Genomic DNA, 16,012 nt, shown 5'->3' with positions numbered 1-16,012 from the left:
CCTTGTGTTCACTTTGAAGCTCAGGGATCAGTTTAGTCACTGTCCAGCAAGTAAACCAAAATAAGCTTGGCTGACAACATGGACATGATTAACAGCACATCTGTCCTGGAACCCAGAAATGAGAGCTAGAGAGTCTGGCCTACAACAGTGGAATGATATGACCCATAACCCAAGTGTCTTTGCAGATGGTCAAATTAGTAAAACCTTTGAACAGAGAGCTTGGGCAACAGACAGACTTGTTTTGTTATAGCATCCTCTAGTGGTAGAAAACACAAGGTAAAGATACATTTTAAGGTAAAAGATTTATTTAAAAAAATTGTCTTGCACATAAAAAGAGAAATCTCTGAGACAAGATTGTGCTAAAATATAACATTGTATAGGCATCAAACACTTTGAACTTTATAAACAATTGCACATTGTGCTAAAAACAAAAATAAAGACGACATAACAGCTCACTTAGTGGCTTGCTTTGCAAGGTCTTTGATCAGTGACGTCTTGAGCTGTGGGATGGTGGCAATCTTCATCTGCTTCTGACTGCCGTATTTGCGGTAAACAGACTAAAAAAAAAAAAAAATAGATGTGAGGATCAATGTGGCTTTATACAAGGTCGCTTGTGGACCTACCGGTACTTAAAATAATGCTCATAGTTCAGTAGTCATCTTACCAAATGCTTGGTCCGGCCTTCAGACACCAAGATGACATTCTTGGCAATGTGTTGCATCACCGGTACCAGACTGTCCTCTTTGTAGTTCATGTAATGCTGCAGTGTCTCGTCCTAAAGGTAAAGAGAAATACTGCTCAAACATAACCCTCTCCAAAGCACAGGGTTGGGATGAAACTAGCCATCATTTCCTTAATTCAATATTTTATAATCAGTTAGCTGATTGCACTCCTAAAATAAAGTGCCATGTGCATCATTTACATAGGAAGTGACATCAGTGCTACATTGAAGAATACTTGAAAGTAGCCAGACAATCAGATCTCCAGCTACTGATACCTCTGGAGAACCTAAAGTCTTGTACAGGCTTGGACACCAGAGGCAACAAGCCCGCTGCTTTGGAAACCAAGGCCCAAATGAAAATGCCCTGATGTCTTTGCATTGGTTCTGTGTTGCTTCCCCCCAGCCAGTCTTAGACCATTTGTTACATTTAGTGTGTCAAACATATGTAGGCATAAATGTGCATCTTACCCAGTGACCGCATTTGAAGACCTTGAGTGTGAGGGCCATGGCAGCACTGGCTAGCTGGGAAGGAGGGATGTGGACCATATCATAGTCTACCATAGTGAGCTCCATGAAGTACTTTGCCAGGGTGTGCTGTTGAGCAGTTACCTTCAAGAAAGAGAAAAACATAGAGCATGACCCGTTACACCTTTTGGGGTTTGATGCTGATTTTTGAGTCGTAGACCACCAATTGTTTTGACAGAGTTTCTATTTCAGAACATTTACAATATGCATCAAGTGAACTTTTAAGATGTTAAATATAGTCTGGCTCTACATTGTAAGGCCATGCGTAATAAAATGAACTTTAATTTTGACTTTGAAGCCAGCCAGCCTGTTTTACTTTGTAGAAACATACCTGGCAGATTTTGGAGGCCCTCCTGAGGAACTGGAGTGGGAGAGGACGCCCAAAGGTGAAGTTCAGCGCAGTGAGTATCTGCCTCTCCATAGCCCTGACCTGGGCAGTGGTGTACGCTTGGTCGGTCACATGGGTGAAATCGGTTATTTCTGGAGGGTACATCTCCTCGTACTTTGAAGCGATGAACATGGCCGTCACGCCAACCAGTTGAAGTTTTGTCTTTGGCACTGGGTTGTCCTATAAAGCAGAATTAATTTCCAAGAGTCAGTGGTGTAAAGTAACCAAGTACATGTACTTTAAATCTGCAGATTAATACAAAATACACATTTTATACAAATAGCATACCTACAAGCTCAGAACATGCAAGATCATGATGGGTTGTGACCTTGTAGATCTGAGGTCATGAATATCACTACTCTTCAGTAGTAAAACAAAATGTACCTGAAGGAAGCGATCAATGATGGCCACCGTCATGTACATAGTCTCCTGGAGCAGACGGAATTTGACTTGGACCAGCACAAGCCAATCAATGAGGACCGCACGCATGTTTCCCGTCACCTCCTGTCCCTCCATATACCTTGCTCTGACAGACTGCTCAGCCTGAAGAGAAAACCAAAAATGTACAGCAATTTTAAGTCAGTACATCAAGGATTGTTAAGGAACCTGGTGTTGTGCCAGCCCAGTACCAGAAATATACCATACATCAACAGTGAAGCATTTAAGGTAGGGTAAGTGATTTTATTTGGTTAAAACAAGTGTTAAATAGCTCTATATTCTGATAGTACTCAATGCTATAGAGTGTCTGATCAGTAAAAGGAGTCTCCATGTCTCTCCAGCTCTTTATAAAACAGAAAATGCATTTTTGTTTCAGTGCCAATTTTATCCAATAAGGATAGAGAACTCAGTCAGATACAGATTAAACAAGTGAAATTGGAAGTGATGACACTAAGAAATGAGCAGACAAAATGGGAACTGGAGCACTATAAAAATTAAGCTGATAAATGGGTACTCTTCTGATTGGCTGAAATATTGTCACCTACCAAAAATGTATTTTCTGTTTATTAAAGCGCTGGAGAGACGGGGAAGCCCCTGTTACTGAACAAACACTCCATAGCAATGGTTACTATCACAATATAGTGCTTTAACCTTTTAACAAAATACTTTTTGTTTTAACCAAAAAATATCACTTACCTATAACCTATGCAGGCAACCGATTGAGAGCATCAGAAAAACAGACATCTTGATAAAAGACTAGATATAGTCTGGGATTTTGGCAACCGATTGAGAGCATCAGAAAAACAGACATCTTGATAAAAGACTAGATATAGTCTGGGATTTTGGATAACATATTTTAAGCATCATTTTTTGTGCTAAAGGAAAGCCAAGCTACAAGCAGACAACACATCATGACGTGTTGTCAACTTGTATAATGGATATTTGTTGAAGTCTTTTGAAATCAAGTAGATTACAACATTGGCTTGGTCCACATCGCCCAGTCCTGAAAGAGAATGAACAAAATCCCTGCCCAGCATACCTCAAGTTGCTGAAGGTACTTGTAGATGTCCTTGACATATTCACTGCACAGCATAGGGTTGTCATAGTCATCAGCGTCTACGTCTTTGATGTTTAGGTCCAGGAGAACATCTGAGAAGGCTTGGCAAAGGTCTGCTGGTTCACAGCCCGATGTCTCCATGGGAGAGGCGGGTGTAGGAGAGGGAGGTGGGGACTCAACAACCTGCAGTAGAGGAAAGCCAAAGAATTACCATGCAGTGTTGTGTACAAAGAGAACATATGGGTCCATTTGTACCCCTGTGAAAACCAGTGGTGGAAGTACTGCATCAATACCACCATGTAGAAAGACACCATTACAAGTACGGTATTAACATTTTACTTACTAAAACTTTAGATTACCAAAAGTTGAAGTACTCATTGCTTGTTTTGTTATTTGTTTGTTTTATAATATATGAAACATTTTGAAAATAGCTGATCTACAAGCTAACGTAATGCATTGTGAGCCTGTACAGTGGCTATTTTCAAATACAAAGTGGTTAGTAACAATCTCTAAGAGCCAACAACATTTCCAAAGTGTAAAAGTACAATATTTGCCACCGAGATGTAGTGAAGTAAAAAAGTATTGAAAACACTCCAGTAAAGTAAAGATGCAGCAAAAGGGTACTCAAGTACAGTACTTAAGTAAATGTACTTCATTACTTGTTGAATTGTTAAATTGCCACTACTCACGGTACAAGGCTGCAAAATGCAACTTGCAAGTGTTGCACAGTACTGTTGCCAATAGCATGATACAATAGCTTAAATCATTGGTTCTCAAAGTGGGGTCCGGGGACCCCCAGGGGTCCTTGCGGGGGTACCCAGCAAAATTAGCATCACAATCATTTTATACTAGGCTATTCAAAAATAGCAGATGCAAAAGCTCATAGCGCGGCACCAAACGCCGCACTATGAGCTTGTAGATCTGCCATTTTTGAAAAATCCCTGCCACAAAATAATTTTTAAATGGGAGTCCGCAGCCAAATGCATATCATTTTGGGGGTCCTGGACATGCAATAGTTTGAAAACCACTCAGTTACTATTCAGTAGTGTTCCAACGACAAACAAAAAGGGTCATTACCTGCACTTCGGGCTCAGTGGGGTGAACGATAGCATCAGGCTTTGGAACCGTTGGGCCAACCTTGACCTGGACTGTGTTTTTAGGCTCCGGTTTAGCGGCCTGCTGGTGAAAAGAGGCTTGGTTATAGGCATGAAGTTGGAAAATACAGATTAATGTTGCCAGGCTGGCGTGATGTCCACGTTTTATTTTACTTACCTTTTTCGCATCCTGTCGGGTAACGATCTTACCAGGCGCGACGTTCTTGATCTCAGCCAGGGCTGCTCGGGGCCTAAGCGTAGGCTTGGTGGCTTCCATCTTCTTGCCAGCGGCAATATTCTCAGCCTGACGGTTCTACGGATAATATAAAAGACGTTAGTACCTTTGCACGACGACAAGGTTGACATTAATCATCGCACACACAAATAAAAAACAGTTGAAGGGAATTCCCGTTAGGCCTATGATCAACGACCACACCGTTTGCACGACGATAAGTGTCATTAATCATCGTAAAAAGCAGCGAAAACCACCACAGGCGAACATGGAAACAGCTAGACGACAGCTTTGAAATCCACATTAACAACAAAGTCAATAGTATTCATATTATAATGTTAAAAGAGAAATCGTGCTCACTCTGGACACGCGAAGAGCCATGGCGTCTGTTGTAGTGTTGTTCGGTCTGGTTCTCAGCTGCTTGGAAAGACGGTCGGTATGCGGTAATCAACTGAATGCAAGAGAGAAGACGCTGAACAACTGAGAGAGGCGAGTTTGGATTTAAACCCTAGCTCCCTCCAATCTCATTGGCTGCTTTCTAAACACGCTCGCATCTGATTGGTCTGAACGGGCTGGTCTTGAATGCGTTACCGGGACAACTGTTAATCACGTGTGCCAGGGCTCTGGTTTAAGGCTCTGATCACGTGTAGTGGCTGTGACCCAATCCAGACGCAGGGTTTCCCTCGACAAGACCCGTATGCGGAAACCAAGCGGACGGCAGCTAATCCTTATTTTTAACCATAGATATATCTGATGTTTTTAACTCTATGCAGCTAATCTTATTATTTTTTTTTAACTCTATGCAGCTAATAATATCCCATGAATAATATAGATAAAATGTAATAATATAGATACAATATAGATATCATGTATATTTAAAATATATTTATTTTGATTTGATTGATACAAGGTTGAGTACATGTTTGTATTTGTATTTCTTCCAGTCATCCAGCAGATGGTGCTGTTTGTCCAATGATATACTGTGATATGATAAGTAGATACATGTATTATAATCTCACATTTACAACTGCCCCTTTGAGGGTAACCATGCATGCTGTTGTGACCCTCCCCATGCCAACAGCTCTCTGCACATTATGTGTATAGGATACTTGTTGTTTATGATAAGTTTAAAAGAGTCTGACACATCATTTGGTCTTACTTTGTTTAATGGTGAACTGTTTTAGAAATCCTTAAACGGTTTGAAATTGTTTACAGCAGTGGTTCTCAAACATTTTCATGTCAAGGACCCCCAAATGTATTTGGCCGCAGACGACGACCTGAAAATATTTTGTGCCATATTTTGTGCCAGGGGTTCACTGTTTGTTTTGGTAGACCTCTAACATATCACCTCATTGTCTCCATTTGTATATTTTCAAGACTGGGAGACCTTTGTACGGAGCCCCAGAGTGGCCATTGACCGGGAAAAAAAGTGTTTTGTGGCCTCAAATTAGTATTTCGCCACAAAATACGAATTCGAAGCCACGAAATACGAATTTGTGGCCATGGGGGAAATTCAGTTTCAGCTTCACCCAGCTGATGGCTGCTCAGAGTCAGATCTCAGATGGTTATGATGAGGGCTCAGCGCAGGGGAGCAGTAATAGGTTAAGTCAAGTGTCTTGCTCAGGGACACTTTGCGAACCAGTGACCTTCTGATCACCAGAAGACCTGTCTACCCCCCACCAACTGGTGTGTTGTATACAGAGGTCTCGCTGTCTCTTCAGCTCTTTGGTAATCAGAAAATGCATTTTCAGGATGGGATACCAACTGTATCTAATCAGGAGAGAGAACTCATACAGGATAGAACTGGAGTCTGGAACGTTGGAATTTTAACCTGATAAATGGGTAGGCCTACTCTTTCCTGACTGGAAGAAATTGGCAACCCAGCTGTAAATGTATTTTCTGTAATGTACACACACACACACACACACACACACACACACACACACACACACACACACACACACACACACACACACACACACACACACACACGTTTTTAACCATAAAATATTACTATTGAAATCAATGTGTCATCATTTGTTGTCTATTTATAACACATTTTACAGATATTCTGAGAAAATAGCACGTGACGTGAGCAAGCTCCTCCCCGACGCCCATGTGTTCCAATCAACGTCACCCGTGACGTCACGACGTCATGACGTCAGTCCAACGTGAGGGCGGGCAACAAAGCCGAACAAAACTAGTCAAAGAGCAGCAGGGGGAAGGAACAAAGTAAAAACAGCCCGAAAATACATGAAAAGAAGCTGGAGCGGCAGTTATATGTGGAGTTGTGGACTTAAAGTGGTATATGTGATACACGGACGTGGCACGGGACTTTAAGTTCTGACAATAATTTAAGAACAAGAAGAAGAAGAAGACACGGCGGAGTGAAGTCACAGCCTCCTCGCACTATAACCAAATTTGGTTATACAGGTCAGCCATCGGAAGTTTCTACTACTACCACCACACACACACACACACACACACACACACACACACACACAGTTGAATTGTAAACAAAAACAAGAAACACTGTTGTAATTAAAAGTACGATGCATCAAATCACGTTTAGGCAGATGATAGTTGTAGCTTGTTGTCCTGTTAACACGTGTCCTCTCTCTCTCTCTCTATCTCTCTCTTCTCATATCTTGAATGCATTTTGATGTTGGTGAATAGAATCGCTCTCACACGTTCTCGCCACATCGCCCGATGTTGTTTTTCTCTGCTTTAAAGATCGTTCACAAAACGCATCTCCAAATGCTATACCGTATTAAACATGAATGTATATAAACTGACACAAACAGTGGACATTCTTGCAGCTAACATGTAGCTGGCTACTGGCTAGTGTGAGCCTGCCCCCCCCCACCAAGCATCACACTGTCTTTTAGTGTCTGAGCTAAGCTAGTAAACTGGTTGTTTCCTAACACCCTAGCGCCACCACCGGGGCCTACTACACCCCAGTAACACCCTAGCGACCACTTATTACACCCAGCAAAACCTCCTCCTGAGTCCTGATCGCCCCCCAGCAGCCAGATCTTAAACGGATCGCTGTCCCCTGCTTTCTGAGGTAAAGTTGAGTTAGCCTCTTAGCAGCAGCTAGCATGACTCAGTGTATTTAAAGAGCTAAGCAGCAAGCTGTTAGACTCCCCCCCCCCTCCTCCCCCCGCGAAATCATAAATACAAATACATTGTATTTTTGGTTGGTTGCTTAATTAATGTGTTAATGCTTTTACTTTGACATGAACACAGATGTATTTGCTATTACATTCATTGTGTACTTTAATCCAGTAGTTCTCAAAGTGGGGTACCAGGGGGTCCCCAGCAAATTCAAAATCACTTTAACCCTATAAACGTCGGCTGTTTGAAAATTGCAGATCTACAAGCTCACAATGGTTGTGACTGTGAGTGAGCTTGTAGATCGGCTATTTTCAAAACGATCTTGACAAAAATGGACAAATCTTGGAGTATTTTTTAAACGTTGTAACAACACAAATGTTGTATGGGGTCCCTGACACAGAATATGCTCAAATGGTCCGTGGCCAAAATACATATTAAATTGGTGGTCCTTGACATGAAAACATTTGAAAAAACTGCTATCATGAACGAGGCAACACACCATATCATTTGAGAAGTTTCTGTTGAGCTTGTCACCGGCTTGTCACCAGTGGTGTAAAGTAACTAAGTACATTTACTCAAGGACTGTACTTAAGTACACTTTTGAGGAATTTTTACTTTACTTGAGTATTTCCCCTTTTCAATACTTTTACTGCTACTTCACTACATCTCAGAGGCTAATATTGTACTTTTACTGTTTATACATTTTGAACTTGTGAAATGGGACTTTCTGCACTATGAGTACTTTTACTTTTGGTACTTTAAGTATATTTTGATTCCAATACTTTTGTGCTTTTATGCAAGTACATTTTGATTACCAGACTTTTACTTGTAACAGTATTTCTACACTGCAGTATTGATACTTTTACTTAAGTGAAAAATGTTTTCCACCACTGCTTGTTTACTTGCAACACTTGCATTCTATAATGTCTGTAAACAGGACCACGTTGGTTGTGTTTGTTTGCGTTTCAGCACGGGGTGTTTTTGTAACGTTGCCCAACCTTACTAGCCTGGGGCTTCCAGGATTGCCTATAAATAGTCATCTGCCCTCACAGCCATCCACTGACACAGTAATGGCTGGAGAGCTTGCGTGCATGTTTTGAGACCCGGCGTGTCACATTGCACTCTTGTGACAAGAGTGAAAGCTAATTCCAGCCCTTGCCATGTGAGGCGGGTCGTGCCAGTCTGTCAGTGCAGAACAGTGCAGTCACGGGGGTCACACAATGCAGATTGCAGTTGTTGCTTAGTTTCTGGGGAAACCCCAGAGGTACTTGATGAGCAGTAAGTGTGGTATCACAGGGTGATTCTAAACTATTTGAATTTCAAGGACTTTGGTCGGGCTCTAATGCTGGGTTGTTCCTTGTGCCTCCTTGACGTAATAATCAATTTAATGAAAAGGCTTCTTGGTTTTCATGATGAGGATTGAACAGTAACAAGAACGTTCTCAGGTCTAGAGATAAGTGATTTGAAACTGTTTGCATATTGACCCCTAAGCTCTCTGAAGATGCCTGCTTTGTTTGACCTTCTTGACGAGAACAGTGCTTGTGCAATGATTGCGTCACTCTTTTTGTTGCGCACACGTTTACTTGATTCAGTCAGTTAACGGATAAACTGAACCGACTGAAACTGAGTCGATGCTTATGCGAGGTGAGTGGTTGAATGATCAAGGCTACCCGATGGACACTACTTATATTTAATAACACTGCTCCGGCGAATGCTGTTCTACCTAGACCATTGGTTCTCAAAGTGGGGTCCTTGAAGGAGTTCCAGGGGGTCCCCAGCTAAATGATGGATACCGGTAGTTAGGAACCAATTGGACCCTTATGGGTCTGTAACTCTGGGAGTGTACAAATGGAACCAAATGGACCCTAACGGGTCCATTTGGTTCCATTTGCACACTCAGAGTTACATTAACATTGATTTTACAATATAAATTGGTGTCCCAGAAATGTCATTAAATGGGGGTCCGTAGCCTAATGTATGTCAAACTGGCGGTCCTTGAAATTAAAATGGTTGAGAATCACTGCTGGAGAAGCTGTGAAAATCTTCTCTTATGTGGGTCCCTGGCATATCTTCTCAAATGGGGGGTCCGCGGGCTAAAAAGTGTCAATTTGGGGGTCCTTGACATGAAAAAGTTGTGAGAACCACTGACCCAGACACGCAAACTGGTGTGGTCTCATTAACACGCTCCTTTTGTGCTTTAGGTTACACCTCGAGTAGTTGCGTAAATGGCTTCACTGGTCAACTATTTACAAGTTCATTGACCTCGTCTGGGTATCCACTACACTCACCCCCAGGTGTTTTATGTGTCCTCAACAGGTCACCTTACCAGGCAGTCAAGTCGCAGCATCATCATCATCATAATCATGGCCCAGGAGACCAATCAAAGCCCAGTGCCCGTGCTCTGTGCTAACGGCTGTGGTTTCTACGGCAACCCCAGGACCAGTGGCATGTGCTCGGTCTGCCACAAGGAGCACCTGTCAAGACAGAACAATGGACTTGCTCCCATGAGCCCAATGGGTAAGAGGCTGCTCTTCCCCTCTGTCGCCACTTGCAGGGTTGGGATCGTAACCATTCCGGTTTATTAACCATTCCCTCTTAACGGGCCGATTCCTTAACGGTTCCCTTTAATAATTCCTATATTTAATAAAAGATCTATTTCAAATTTTGTCCTTCATTATCATTTTTGATTAACAAAGACTTACAGGTCTTTAACTCTGAGTGTGCAAATTGAACCACATTTGGTTCCATTTGTACACTCTCAGAGTTATGGTGGACCTTGAAATTAAAAAGTGTGAGAACCACCGATATTGTAATTGTATAGCAGACGTGAAGTCCACATTGCTGTTTCTTTACTTTATTGTATTGCTCAAAATGTCATCATCACCTCCCCAACCGATATATCCATCGCTAATCGTCATTATTTAACTTTTTGACGGTATCTGCAATTATGTGTAGTTTTCAAATATACATTTTTTGCCCCCCCCAAAAAATAGATCTAAAAGCTCACAACACATAGTGCTGCGACGCGCTGTGAGCTTGTAGATCTGCTATTTTTGAACGGGTCTTAAACTGGTAAAAGAAAATGTTCAGTTTGTGTATTTTATATATTTACTTGGAAAACCTTTTCCCAAATTGATTAGAACTTTATTATTAGACTTCATAGAGCACCGAAGTCTGACGTAATTTACACATCCTACCTGGCTCGCGGTTTTCCAGCCCCGTTCTGAATTCCCATAGACGTCTTTAATATCGCGTCAAATAAGAACTGTGTTCCAAAAATAAACGAATGATCCCGGCGGTTTGACTCTTATGGATATGAAGCATCAACTGACGGTGAGAAAACGATAATGTTACTTCCGCCTAATTAGTTAAATCTTCGCCATAAGCAGACTGTATCAAATATAAGTGACTGACTATCATATACGATACAGAACCTCCTCCCTGATAATATCGCCGAGACAGTATGTTTAATTTTGGGCCACAATTCTTATATGAGACGATTCTAAGATGACCCAATGTTATTCTCCATCGAGAAATGACTTTACGAACCAGGGGATGAACGAGTGACGTCAGGACTACTGTGCTCTATTGTGCTCTACAACCATGAGTTGCTGTTGAATCTAATTGTTCCCCTGCAGGTGGCGGTGGCGTCTCCCTCGTCTCGGCGGCGGAGGCCTCGGCCATCCAGCGGCTGGAGGCCACCCTGAACAACGCTGCTGCGGCAGCCGCTGCCGTCGCTGCCGCTGAGGTGGCCATGGCCGAGGCCGCCGCCACCGCTGAGGCTGTCGCCGCTAAAGTTATTGGGTAAGGCTCTCTGTAACTCTATTCTGTAGGTCAGTGGTTCCCAAACTGTGATGATTGTTTGGGGTCAAAATAAATGTCAAAATAAATGTCTGTTTGGAGGTAGTCCAACATCTAAAACATTTTGCACAAAATCATAACTTGCTTTCATCCACTGTGTGCCTGTCTGTTTTCAATGTCATATTAGTGCTACTTGTCATACAGATCTTCTTTCTCCAAATAGTTTAAAAAAATGGCAGATCTACAAGCTCATGACACGCTGTGAGCTTACAGATCGGCCATTTTCGCTCTGTCGCTCGAAAAGTATATGTCTGAAAGAATGTTTCCAGTAGGAATAGACGGACACATGAGTTCTAAAACGGTACTCCAAATCAGCAGCAAGCAACAACCCAAAAACATAAACCCACTTGTGCCAAGTTCACAATACACGATTCCAGCCCTGATTATTCACATGCCGACATTTGTTGGAGCTCGCCGAACAAAGCCCCAGATCGGAGGCTAATCGGCGTTCACTCCCCAAGCTCTGGATCGCTATGAGTAAACTGTTCAAAGACGCAACCCGGGCATGATCCGAGCACTCGCCGATGGCGTGGCAGATCAACGACAGCTTGTTTGATTGTGTAAATGCAAGTAATTCTTTCAGACTGACCGACAAATAGATTTAAAGCTTTTGAAAGCCAGTGATTTTACCAGGTATACAAATATATATTTTGTCTCCTCTGTAGTGAGACAAGTCTTTCCCAACAAATGACTGAGATGAGCCTCATTTGTGAGACAGAACCATCAGCAAAGGTGGAGATCGATGATCCAGGTAAGCATCAAAAGTACATCTCCCGAGTGGTAGGATCACAGTTTAAGTTAAGGATGTGCTTTTGAGTGAAATAGTCACTGGACTGACTTGTTATTCCATTTCCCCAGTGGTCACTCAGCCCTCAGCCTCGTCCACCCAACCCACCAGCAGTGACGAGTCCAGCTCCTCCAATCCCACCAAGCCCAAGAAGAATCGTTGCTTTATGTGTCGCAAAAAGGTTGGCCTTATAGGTAAGCATCAACTGTTAACCTGTTACCATTAACTTAATATTAACCCATTAAGACCGGGAACGCATCCGTGTCATTTTTAGATTTCTTTGGCTATTCAAAATATGAGCTTGTAGATCTGCTATTTTTTTTTTTATCAGAAAACGTTTTGCAAATGTTTTAATATATATTTTTCAAAGCAAACATTTTCAACTCAAATCTTTGCTTCTGGGGATTCTACAAATATCTTCTAAATCCTAACAGTTTTTTGAAACACATGTTGCTATAATCAGTGGTTCTCAAGCTTCTGAAACTCCTAGTAACAAAGATTTGAGTTAAAAATGCTCCAAGTAAAAGGCACTCTGTGCCGCGCTATGAGCTTGTTTGTCTGATATTTTGGAAAAGCCAAAGTATAAAATAATGGTTACGTGGTTACACAGACGCGTTCCCGGTTTTAATGGGTTAAGTCAAGTGTGCATTCTTGATATGAATGATGTACTTTGTGCTTTACAAAAAGCAGGGTCAACTATGGTTAGATTTGTGGCCTGTGCAGTGGGTGAGGGTATGACTCGGTCTGTCTTTTGCTGTGTTACAGGTTTTGACTGCCGTTGTGGTAACATTTTCTGTGGACTTCACCGTTACTCAGACAAACACAACTGTCCGTACGATTACAAAACGGAGGCTGCAGAGAAGATTCGCAAAGAGAACCCTGTGGTGGTTGCTGACAAGATCCAGAGAATATGAATGGACTCGCACATTGGGTGTTGACATTGATAATACTTGGGAGCGACTGGCCCAATAAAGACATGTGCCCAACATGTGATGTAAACGGAACTTGTTGTTACTGAAATGGGAGGATTTTGATTTGCGTGAAAGATCCAAGTTTATTTTAAACTTGCTTCTTTGTTTCAGTTTACGCAAATCTTGGGGTGTGGAAGATAAGTTGAATGTGAGGAGAGCATTGTCTACAGATTTAGATCTTGTATCCAACTGGACTGTGGGTGAGAGAAAATCACAAAAATCATGTCCCTGTCTTTGGGCTTGACTGCTGTCCACTGTCCAGTGAGAAGATGTTTGTGATCACCCTGTGCGTCTTTGTGTCTCGCTCTGTTTCGAAGAGATGTTGGACACTGTAGCCTATGGCCATGGAGTTATCCACCTTGCAGTCGGTTGTTTTTTCTGCTTGCTTGTGTAGCTAATGGAGCAACTTTCAGAGCTGGATTGACTTGCCTGACCGTCTGTCCTGGTGTCCTCATGGAGTCTGCATGTTCTACCAATTCGGTGTTTCTGACTGGAGTGCTGCTGAGGCCTAGTTTCAGGTGAGACGATGTGCCTGCCACAATCATCACAACGCTTATTGTCATGAGGTTACTTTGAAGAGACCGTTTTTTTCCTTTCATGTCATCTTTTGTTTTGTTCTTCCTTTTTCCCCCGCCCATTTTAGTAGTTATGCCAATTCCCCATGTATTGTGTAGTCCACTGTCACTGCTACAGTAGCTGCTACAGTTGGTACCGGGTAGAGCACAGACAATCACGTGTCCCCTCTGATACACATGACTACAAGGATGCTTATTTTCACATGACGGTGAGGTACACACGCTATTCCTCCTGGTTCCACACGCCACTGAACAGGCGGCCCTGGCCAACATGTAGGAGTTGCTAGTGCAGTGACAGATCTCTCTCCCGCGAACACGGCCAATAGAACACCGAAATCCGACATCACTGCCGCTAGAGGGCGCTATCCCCCTGAGTCACGGCGTTACTTTTTTTGTATTGGAATTCCCATATTCGTATAAGTTCAGAGCTGTGTTCCAAAAATAAACAAACCACCCTGGCGATTTTACTCATATGGATATGAGTAACATACCTGACAAAACCGCTGGGGTGGTTTGTTTATTTTTGGAACACAGTTCTTATATGACGCGGTGTAAGATTTGCATATGGGGATTCCAATACAAAAAAATTATGCTGTGAGCAGGGGTAGTGGGAGTGACATCAGAACTTCGGTACTCTATAGCAGTGGTTCTCAACCTTTTCAGGCCGCGACCCCCCCAAAATAATCATATTTGAACTTGGGACCCCCCATTTTGTTTGACTCCGTTCCGCAGATGAATATTGTGAAAATAGCAGATCTACAAGCTCACAACGCCTCGCAACGCGAGGCGTTGTGAGCTTGTAGATCGGCTAATTTCATTTTTTTTGTCTCTTTCTTATATTATTTGACAATTTGGCCAATGTTTTAATGTATAGTTTGTTGATTACTTAGTTGCAGTAATGGTCTTCTTCTTTTCTTTCGTTATTTTTTTTAAGGTATTAAAAAGTCCTTAAATTGTCACTTCACTATCATCTGGGGACCCTCCCAAAATCACGTGGGGACCCCCCTGGGGGTCCTCCTGGCCCACAGGTTGAGAACCACTGCGCCATAGTGTTGGTATGGTTTGTTCTTCCTGTGTACACAGCGAGCAATGCAATGTAGGGGGGACGCTTTCTTTATTGTTTTGTTTGGTCCCCATGCATCTAGGTCTGAATGCGTTTGTGACGCGTGTTGCAACCATGACGGCAGAAGCTAAGCATAGCGTATCAATGTTCCTACCAATAATGTCAAAGGATTCATCCACTCAGGTTGGAATTTTGAAGACACTCTATATTTGTATTTTCTTTTTTCCAACAACAGGATTTACACATTGGCTCCATGGTTTGATATCTTACTTCCTTTTAGTTTTTCTTCTTTTTTTTTTTAAATGAATTTTTAACGTTTTGAACTGTTTGTTTGATTCTTGGATGTGTTCCATACATGAGTGTCTATTTCTGAGTGGATGTGGGTGGGCAGAATATTGTAAGTGGTTGGGTGCTGCAGCACCCATTGACATCTGAACAAGTCATCATAAGTTTAGTGTCTACTGTATGTTCACTTTTGATATGGCTGCGTTATGTTTTTATTTTCCTTTGTTCCTTTAGTTGTGCAAGTTTGTTAATATCACCTTATTTATTTACTGCGTGTATAATTTACCAATATTTCAGCAAAAATGTGTGTGATGTAAATAACATTAAATAAAATGTTCAGAAGATATACTGTAAAATGAGAACCAAGGGCATGTGTTTTTCATTGGTAACTCTCAGGAATTTAGGAGATGTATACATTGCAACAATTATTCATTCCTGTAGGTTTATAACTTCCAGAGGATCAGATCCTGCACCAAAGAGTCTACCAAGCTTCTCGGTCAAGTCTCAGTCATCTCCAGGTTTGACTATTGCATCTCAACTCACCGCCTTGCTAGGCTGCTGGCATGCTCACTCAAACCCCTACAACTAGGGGTGCAAAGAGCAGATTTTCCAAGGGAATATTATGCTCAGTCATTTTGGAAACGTGTACAATTTCAGTATAAATATACCTTCAATAGTGGAATCCACAAGTTTCCTAGGGCGTTGTGGGCATCACTTCCTGTCGATTTGATCAGGGATCAAATCGACAGGAATTGATGCCCTCAACGCCCTAGGAAACTTGTGGATAAAAAGTATCTAATAAAGAAATGAGCCACAAGAGGTCATGGTTTACCGTGGATTTTATAACATTCAGGAGGTGAAGATTGACGGTGCAGTGATACTGATACATGCGGCCCAG

At 42.1% G+C, this 16,012-nt stretch overlaps 2 protein-coding genes across 3 annotated transcripts; one reads left to right on the top strand and one right to left on the bottom strand.

The window, feature by feature from the left end:
• Positions 1-283: 283 nt before the first annotated feature.
• ccnb1 (cyclin B1) lies at positions 284-4,919 on the bottom strand. Of its 2 annotated transcripts, none has more exons than XM_084047350.1 (9): positions 4,816-4,919; positions 4,402-4,536; positions 4,207-4,308; positions 3,112-3,312; positions 2,019-2,177; positions 1,578-1,814; positions 1,190-1,330; positions 665-775; positions 284-557 (listed from the first exon to the last, which is right to left on the bottom strand). In XM_084047350.1, exons 1-9 carry the CDS (start codon positions 4,834-4,836, stop codon positions 453-455), a joined length of 1,212 nt encoding a protein of 403 aa, XP_083903476.1. In that variant the 5' UTR covers positions 4,837-4,919; the 3' UTR covers positions 284-452. The 2 variants fall into 2 exon arrangements, with proteins under 2 accessions (XP_083903476.1, XP_083903477.1); XM_084047351.1 differs by having other exon boundaries at positions 4,207-4,305.
• Positions 4,920-6,640: 1,721 nt separating this feature from the next.
• Positions 6,641-15,476, top strand: zfand5b (zinc finger, AN1-type domain 5b). Its single transcript, XM_084046497.1, has 6 exons — positions 6,641-6,888; positions 9,889-10,089; positions 11,211-11,376; positions 12,099-12,184; positions 12,292-12,414; positions 12,986-15,476. Exons 2-6 carry the CDS (start codon positions 9,936-9,938, stop codon positions 13,132-13,134), a joined length of 678 nt encoding a protein of 225 aa, XP_083902623.1. The 5' UTR covers positions 6,641-6,888; positions 9,889-9,935; the 3' UTR covers positions 13,135-15,476.
• The last annotated feature ends 536 nt before the right edge of the window (positions 15,477-16,012 follow it).

The sequence above is a fragment of the Gymnoscopelus microlampas genome (assembly GCF_963454915.1).
Source record: "Gymnoscopelus microlampas genome assembly, chromosome: 21".
Classification (NCBI taxonomy): domain Eukaryota; kingdom Metazoa; phylum Chordata; class Actinopteri; order Myctophiformes; family Myctophidae; genus Gymnoscopelus; species Gymnoscopelus microlampas.
Note: the sequence above shows the minus strand (reverse complement) of the source record. Positions and strands in the feature narration are given on the sequence as shown.

Bases quoted from the DNA above. Each gene is read 5' to 3' on its own strand.
- ccnb1 (XM_084047350.1), bottom strand. From the start codon at position 4,836: ATGGCTCTTCGCGTGTCCAGA. The intron at 776-1,189 runs GTAAGATGCACA...CTTTACCTTTAG, and splicing joins TCTTCAAATGCGGTCACTGG to GACGAGACACTGCAGCATTA. The intron at 558-664 runs GTAAGATGACTA...TTTTTTTTTTAG, and splicing joins AAGGCCGGACCAAGCATTTG to TCTGTTTACCGCAAATACGG.
- zfand5b (XM_084046497.1), top strand. From the start codon at position 9,936: ATGGCCCAGGAGACCAATCAAAGCCCAGTGCCCGTGCTCTGTGCTAAC. The intron at 10,090-11,210 runs GTAAGAGGCTGC...GTTCCCCTGCAG, and splicing joins TGCTCCCATGAGCCCAATGG to GTGGCGGTGGCGTCTCCCTC. The intron at 11,377-12,098 runs GTAAGGCTCTCT...TCTCCTCTGTAG, and splicing joins GTCGCCGCTAAAGTTATTGG to TGAGACAAGTCTTTCCCAAC.